Source organism: Chelonia mydas, chromosome 23 (genome assembly GCF_015237465.2).
Source record: "Chelonia mydas isolate rCheMyd1 chromosome 23, rCheMyd1.pri.v2, whole genome shotgun sequence".
Lineage (NCBI taxonomy): Eukaryota > Metazoa > Chordata > Testudines > Cheloniidae > Chelonia > Chelonia mydas.
This window is the reverse complement of record NC_051263.2, coordinates 17528368-17535959: the sequence shown is the minus strand read 5'-3', so window position 1 is coordinate 17535959 and position 7592 is coordinate 17528368. Positions and strand designations below refer to the sequence as shown.

The window sequence follows — 7592 nt, the reverse complement described above, 5'->3', positions numbered from 1 at the left end:
GGGGGACAGACAAATGGGTGCGGGGGGTGATGATCACAGAGTAGAAATACAAAAGAGATATAAAAAAAAACAGAGTCCAGAGGCACTGGCAGCCGAGGCCCCCATACGGGTGGGAGGGGGGATCTCTGCCCACTACGGACCCCTCCCTCTGGCTGACCCCCCCCCGGTTCTGATCCAGGGGGCGCAGCCACTAGCCGGGGTGGGGGGGACACCCCAGAGACAGTACGTGGACACAGGATACTAGGCAGAAAGTCAGTGCGTGGGGGGGGGGCAGCGTGGGGGCCCCCAGCGGGGGAGGGGATGAGGTACGCTGGGGGGGGAGGGGCACAGAACAGGGATCGGAATGAGAAGAGGTTAAAATTATGTTTCCCCTAAATTAATTACATCATCAGTCCCTTCCTAATAGCCCCGCCCCACCCATGACATCACACCCAACCCCCAAATTCATTACATCACCACCCATGACATCACACCCCCAAATCCATTACATCAGTCCCTTCCTAATAGCCCCGCCCCACCCGTGACATCACACCCAACCCCCAAATTCATTACATCACCATTCCTGCCCTATTAGCACCGCCCATCCATGACATCACATACTCCCTGACTCCACCCCCCAATCATTTCAAGTACTGCCCCCCCACCCCATTCATCGGCGCATGCGTCTGCCCCAACCCCCCCGAATGCTCCTGGCTCAGCCCCCCAGGTTCAAAGGGCCGAGAGATCCCAGCCTGGTGGGTGGGTGCCGGGGGGGCGGGGGCAGCTCCAGACGTGCTAAGAGCCCCCAGCAGCATTGGGAGCGGGATCCTGCCAGCTACTCCCCTCTCATCCACCACACCCCAAACCAGCCTTTCGGGGGCAGGGGGGGCCCTAACCCAGGAACCATTGTTCTGCCCCCCCCCCCCACATCACAGCTAGGAGCAGCATCCCCCCCACCCCTGCAAAGTTCCTGGCAACCCCCAACCCCCCCAAGCTGGTGGCTGCAGAGGGACATTCAGGGCAAATCGGGGAGCCACCCACTGTCCCCCCCCCCAAGAGTTTATTAGTGGGCTGAAGCGGGGGCACGGCTGCTAGGGAAGGGGTCGGCCCCCATACAGGCCCCCCAATACCTGAGAACACACATCGCTTTACAAACAGGATTAAGTTAGTTACAGTACAAAGTGTGTGTGGGGTGGGGGGAGAGAAGAAATAGCGGTGGGGGGGGGGGGTGGAAGATGGGGCCAGTTCCTTCCCCCACTACAGTACTGTTGTGAGTGCTCTGTACAAGGATTCTCCTGCTAGGGGGGCATCCCAAAAACCAGCCCCCCAGCAGGGTTTTGAGGGGGGCCCTAAGGCCGCACTGGAGTGAGGGGGCAACCGGATTTTACGCCTGGGGAAGGTGCTGTGCACAGCACCGGGGGGCAGGAGGACAGAGGCACCTGGCGCTGGGGTACCCTGGACAGAGGTGCCCTCGTAGGGGGGCCCTGCCAGGCTGGAGAGGGGGGGCTGGGATGGGAAATCCCCACAGAGGTGCTGGGAGGCGGGGGGGGGGTTATGAGCAAATGAAATCAGCAGGGGGCTGCACCCGCCCACCCGGGGCGCTGAGAGCAGAGGGGGAACGTGGAAGCGGGGGGGGGGCCCCCCAACAGGTGTTTCAGGGAAGGAAACCGAGTCCCTCAGGTCACGGGCAGCCAGGCCTGAGCCTGCCCGACTCAGCTCAGCCCCCGGCACCGGCTGCAGCCCCTGAGATCTCGGCCCCAGTTCAGCCCCAGCCCCCGGAACCGGCCCAGCCCAGCCCAGCCCTCACCACCAGAACCGGCTCCAGCCCGAGATCTCGGCCCCAGCTCAGCCCCTGATGCTGGAACCGGCTCCAGCCCCTGAGATCTCGGCCCCAGTTCAGCCCCAGCCTCCGGAACCGGCCCAGCCCAGCCCCCACCACCAGAACCAGCTCCAGCCCGAGATCTCGGCCCCAGCTCAGCCCCTGATGCTGGAACCGGCTCCAGCCCCTGAGATCTCGGCCCCAGTTCAGCCCCAGCTCAGCCCCCGGTGCCAGAACCGGCTCCAGCTCCTGAGATCTTGGCCCCAGTTCAGCCCCTGATGCTGGAACCGGCTCCAGCCCCTGAGATCTTGGCCCCAGTTCAGCCCCTGATGCTGGAACCGGCTCCAGCCCCTGAGATCTTGGCCCCAGTTCAGCCCCAGCCCAGCCCCTGACGCCAGCTCCAGCCTCCGGCGCCAGAACCGGCTCCAGCCCCCGAGATCTCGGCCCAAGTTCAGCCCCCGAAGCCGGGAACCGGCTCCAGCCCCTGGGAGATCTCGGCCCGAGTTCAGTTCCCGGAACCGGCTCCAGCCCCCAAGATCTTAGCCCAGGATTCCCCCGCGGGCAGCCAGCCTGTCAGGGACTTAAACGCTGACCAGCCCCGGGTGGGGCTCAAGGCCTCTCAAGTCTCTGCCCCAGATGCAGGAGGGCATCCTGCCACACGGAGCGGCCGTGTCCCCCGACGACTCTGTCCCGATCCGGGAGGCGCGGGCCGGGCCAGGCCGTCACAGCGCAGGGTCCCGAGAGGTTTGTTCCGAGTTGTACACAAGGCACCAGGAATCGGGGAGGGAACAAGGCTGGACGAGGGGAGCCGGCCCCCCGGGAGCCCAGCGCAGTCCGGCCGGACGTGGGGTGCTGCAGAGCGCACCCCTCCCCGCCCTACGACATCTTCCAGATGGTGAGGGAGGCGGTGAGAACGCCGGCAGCGAAGATGGTGATGGTCTGCCAGGTGGGCGTGCCGAAGTAGGAGAGGAGGCCGTCCTGGGTTGGGGGGGAGAGCAAAGGGCACCACTGAACCGTCATGGGAATGAGGCTGACATGCGGCTGGCTCTGGGGAGGGGGCAGCACCACACAACAGTTTGGGGGTCGCTGAGAGGCAGCAGCGTCTAGAGCGTTTGGAACTGGGCTGGGAGCCAGGACTCCTGGGTTCTCTCCCCAGTTCTGGGAGGAGAGTGGGGTCTAATGGGGTGGGAGGGAGTGGGGGGATCTGGCAGCCAGGACTCCTGGGTTCTCTGACTGGCTCTCAAGGGAGTGTGGTCTAGTGGTTAGCGGGGGTGCTGGTCTAGCGGGGGTGCTGGGAGCCAGGACTCTAGGCTGTCTCTGCGTTCGTATCCTGGCTGGGTTTGTTCCGGGGGGGGAGAGAGACGCCCACAGGGCAGTTTACACCCACCCCCATCAGCCCAGCGCGAGTCAATTCTCCAGTGATCCCTTCTCCTCGGACAGCAAGGGGCCAACGGTCACCCCGGCCACCCAGCCAAACACCTCGGGGCCCTATGAGCTCAGACTCCAGCTTGGCTAGTGACTTTCCACATGCAGGACCTGCGTTTGGGCTAGTCCCTTCCCAGGCCCGTGGCCGAGGACATAAAAACCCCCGGCCACGGCTCCAGTGCGTCACTGATTTTCTGGCCCGCGGATTTCCAAGCACAAGGAGCATTTTGAGCTACGGCCCGAGGCCCTGCCCAGCTCCTGTAAGTCCCCAGAGAGACGCCGCGAGCCGGTCGCATCCCTGCCGGGAACCTGCCCGAAGGGTTGTGGATCCCGAACCCCAGTTAGAACCGGAGGACGGGCCGGCAGAGTGGGGTTCGGGGAAAGGCCGGGACACGGGCTGAGCTGTGGGGGGAAGCGTCTGATGCCTTGGGACGGGGAGAACCTGACGCAGGGTGAATTAGGCGCTCAGCCACCCCTCGCTAGATCAGCCCAGTGCAGGTGGACGGGAGCCACGGGGTGCGGCTGGATTCTGGTTAACCAGCCTGGCGCCGCCGAACTGGTTTTGTTACCGGTTTGGTGAATCTAACTGTAGAATAACCCACCGGCTTTGGAGGTCGCGCGGCCCTACCAGGCACCCAGTCACACGGACGACTCAGGCACCTTCGCTAGCTATGCAAATAAGGACAGTGCCTCATTTGCATGCAGCCTGGTAGGCAAGGGGGGAAGGAGGGCAGCTCTGGCTGGACTCACCCATCCTCCCTGGGCCTGGATCCAGGCCAGCACATGCTCCCGGAGGTACTCCAACGTCCAGCCCACGATGGTCCGCACCAGCTCCGGGACCTTGGTGCACAGAGCCTGGGAGGAGAGGGGGGCAGCAGGTGAACCAGCGGGAGGGGTCAGCAGCAGCGGGGAAGGGGGCGCATATCTGAGAGGGGAGGGGCAGCCGGGGGCTGTCTGGTGGCGAGGGGTCTCACAGCCAGGGGGAGAGGGTAGCGGAAGGGCTGTAGGGGGTGGGAGGGACCTCACAGCCAGGGGAGGGGTAGCAGAGGGTCACGGGGGGGAGCAGGGGTTTCACAGCTTGGGGGGGAGGAAAGAGAGGGGTCTCCCCGCCGCCCCACCTTGAGCACCAGCTTGCAGGCGAAGTAGAAGAGCGCCACGACCCGGCCCCAGTTGAAGGTCCCGTCGGAGAACATCTCGGCGGCCACCCGGAAGAAGACGTCCTTGGGGGGGTGGTTCCCCACCCGGTCAATCATACTGCGGGGCACAGAGGGTTAGAGCCATGCTGAGGGGGGGTGTTACCTCTCCACGGGCTGGGGGGAACAGACCCCGCCGACTGCCGGGGGACAATCCTGCCGCCCCAGAGGAAGAGGGGCCGAAAAGGTGAGAACACCTGCCTCAGTTTCCCTACTTGGAGAAGGGTTAACATGGATGAGGGGGCAGCTGGAGTCAGGGAGTGTTGAGACTTGTCTGGGGGTGGATGCAGTGGGGAGGAGGGAAGCAGCAGGGACCCAAAGGAGCTGGGGCAGGCAGCTGGGCGAGGCTGGAGGCTGCCCAGGGCAGAGAGACGGACCCAGGAGTCCGGAGGGGGACCTAGGAGAGACCCCGAGGGGAGGGGGGCTCTGTGGGGCTGGCACAAGGCAGAGGGGGCTGCCAGAGGCCGTAGAGCCCCGTGGAACCAGATGGGGCAGGCCCCCCAGGGCAGGGGGTGAGATGGGGGGGGAGTCGCCCCTACCTCTGCAGCTCGATATTCCTGTCGAGATCGTCCCCGATGCGCCGCAGGCACTCGCTGAGCCGCTTGGTGTTCTCGTCGCAGGGGGGGGGGCTCCGGCCCCCCCAGCTCTGCCCGGCTCAGCTCCACAGCCTGGGAGTCCCCGCAGCGCTGGACCCGGTCCCGGATGAACCTGCCGCGGGGCGACGGGGTCAGCGGGGGCGCCCGACGCCGAGACGCAGCCCCCAAACCCCCCAACACGGCCCCATCCCTGAACCCCCAGCCCCCCAACACGGCCCCGTCCCCCTCCCCAAACAACCAGCCCCCCTACACAGCCCCGTCCCCCCCCAAACCCCAGCCCCCCGAATGGCCCCGTCCCCCCCAACACGGCCCCATCCCCCTCCCCAAACCCCCAGCCCCCCTACAGAGCCCCATCCCCCCGCTGACACAGCCCATCCCTGAACCCCCAGCCCCCCAACACGGCCCCGTCCCCCTCCCCAAACCCCCAGCCCCCCTACACAGCCCCGTGCCCCCGCTGACACAGCCCATACCTGAACCCCCAGCCCCCCAACACGGCCGCGGGGCGACGGGGTCAGCAGGGGCGCCCGACGCCGAGACACAGCCCCCAAACCCCCCAACACGGCCCCATCCCTGAACCCCCAGCCCCCCAACACGGCCCCGTCCCCCTCCCCAAACCCCCAGCCCCCCTACACAGCCCCGTGCCCCCGCTGACACAGCCCATACCTGAACCCCCAGCCCCCCAACATGGCCCCGCTCACCCCTGCAGCAGCACCGCTCCCGTCTGCAGGATTTGATCCGATGTAGCCCCTGCACAGAGAGAGACCCGGGCCCCCGTCACAGGGGGGCTGAGGGGACCCAGGCGTCCGGGCTCCGAGCCCCCCCCCCCACCCCCACCGGGGAGAGGACCCAGGCGTCTGGGCTCCGAGCCCCACCCCCCACCGGGGAGAGGACCCAAGCGTCCGGGCTCCGAGCCCCCCCCCCATCCCGCCCTCACCGGGGAGAGGACCCAGGCGTCCGGGCTCCGAGCCCCCCCCCGCCGCCGCCGCCGCCCCCGCCCCAGCCCGCACCGGGGAGAGGACCCAGGCGTCCGGGCTCCGAGCCCCAGCCCCAGCCCCCACCGGGGAGAGGACCCAGGCGTCCGGGCTCCGAGCCCCCCCCCATCCCGCCCTCACCGGGAAGAGGACCCAGGCGTCCGGGCTCCGAGCCCCCCCCCCGCCGCCGCCGCCGCCCCAGCCCGCACCGGGGAGAGGACCCAGGCGTCCGGGCTCCGAGCCCCAGCCCCCACCGGGGAGAGGACCCAGGCGTCCGGGCTCCGAGCCCCCCCCCCATCCCGCCCTCACCGGGGAGAGGACCCAGGCGTCCGGGCTCCGAGCCCCCCCCCGCCGCCGCCGCCGCCGCCCCAGCCCGCACCGGGGAGAGGACCCAGGCGTCCGGGCTCCGAGCCCCAGCCCCAGCCCCCGCCCCAGCCCCCACCGGGGAGAGGACCCAGGCGTCCGGGCTCCGAGCCCCCCCCCCATCCCGCCCCCACCGGGGAGAGGACCCAGGCGTCCGGGCTCCGAGCCCCCCCCCCATCCCGCCCCCACCGGGGAGAGGACCCAGGCGTCCGGGCTCCGAGCCCCCGCCCCATCCCGCCCTCACCGGGGAGAGGACCCAGGCGTCCGGGCTCCGAGCCCCCCCCGCATCCCGCCCTCACCGGGGAGAGGACCCAGGCGTCCGGGCTCCGAGCCCCCCCCCCATCCGCCCTCACCGGGGAGAGGACCCAGGCGTCCGGGCTCCGAGCCCCCCCCCCATCCCGCCCTCACCGGGGAGAGGATCCGGGCTCCGAGCTCCCCCCCGCCCCGGGGAGAGGACCCAGGCGTCCGGGCTCCGAGCCCCCCCCCGCCCCAGCCCCCACCGGGGAGAGGACCCAGGCGTCCGGGCTCCAAGCCCCCTCCCCCCACCCGCGAGGGGACCCAGGCGTCCGAGCCCCGCCCCCCGCTCACCACCGCCCCCCTGGCCGCTCTCGCTCTCGCTCTCCCCGCCCGGAGCCGCCGCCATCGCCGCCCCCACGTGACCGCAGCCCGCCGGTCTCACGTGACCCGCGCGGGCGGGAGGGGGAGGAGCCGGGGGAGGTTCACGTGAAGCGACGGGCGTGGCGGTGACGTGTCCTCTGCGTCACGCGGGCGGAAGGGAACCGGCGGGGCCACGTGACGGAGAAGCAGGAAGTGACGTCACACACACGAGGCATTAAAGGGACAGCGATAAACTGGCCTGTGACCTCTGACCCCACGTGACCTCTCACCGTGCCCCATGTTGCCTCTGACCCCAGTGACCTCTAACCCCTGGACCCACCCCTCCTGTGACCCCTGAGCCTGTCCTGACCCCACCATGACCCCCACCCCACGTGACCTCTGACCCAGCCCTGACCTGCTGACCCCTTCATGACCCTCCCTGTGACCCGCTCCCTTTTGTGCCCCCCCAGCCCAGGCACGTCCCTGCCAGGGGCACCGAGACCCGCCCGGCTCAGGGCCCCGCTGGGAGCACCGGGGCCGAGACCCCGGGACGGCGCCGGGAGGGGGGAGTGTTACTAGTTTACTGTCTCTGCTAACACAGGGCGTGCCTCAGTTTCCCTGGGGGGCTGCACCGACACGAGCTGGGGAT

At 68.7% G+C, this 7592-nt stretch overlaps 2 protein-coding genes across 2 annotated transcripts; both read right to left on the bottom strand.

The window, feature by feature from the left end:
* Window positions 1-6: 6 nt before the first annotated feature.
* LOC122463704 lies at window positions 7-2448 on the bottom strand. Its single transcript, XM_043534893.1, has 4 exons — window positions 2430-2448; window positions 2046-2336; window positions 1783-1983; window positions 7-1703 (listed from the first exon to the last, which is right to left on the bottom strand). Exons 1-4 carry the CDS (start codon window positions 2446-2448, stop codon window positions 1237-1239), a joined length of 978 nt encoding a protein of 325 aa, XP_043390828.1. The 3' UTR covers window positions 7-1236.
* Window positions 2336-7004, bottom strand: BAX (BCL2 associated X, apoptosis regulator). The gene is given in 7 exon segments (XM_037888603.2): window positions 2336-2776; window positions 3974-4078; window positions 4342-4477; window positions 4956-5044; window positions 5046-5124; window positions 5711-5759; window positions 6935-7004. Coding segments are annotated over 7 exon segments (615 nt in total). The 5' UTR covers window positions 6990-7004; the 3' UTR covers window positions 2336-2674.
* Window positions 7005-7592: the final 588 nt, after the last annotated feature.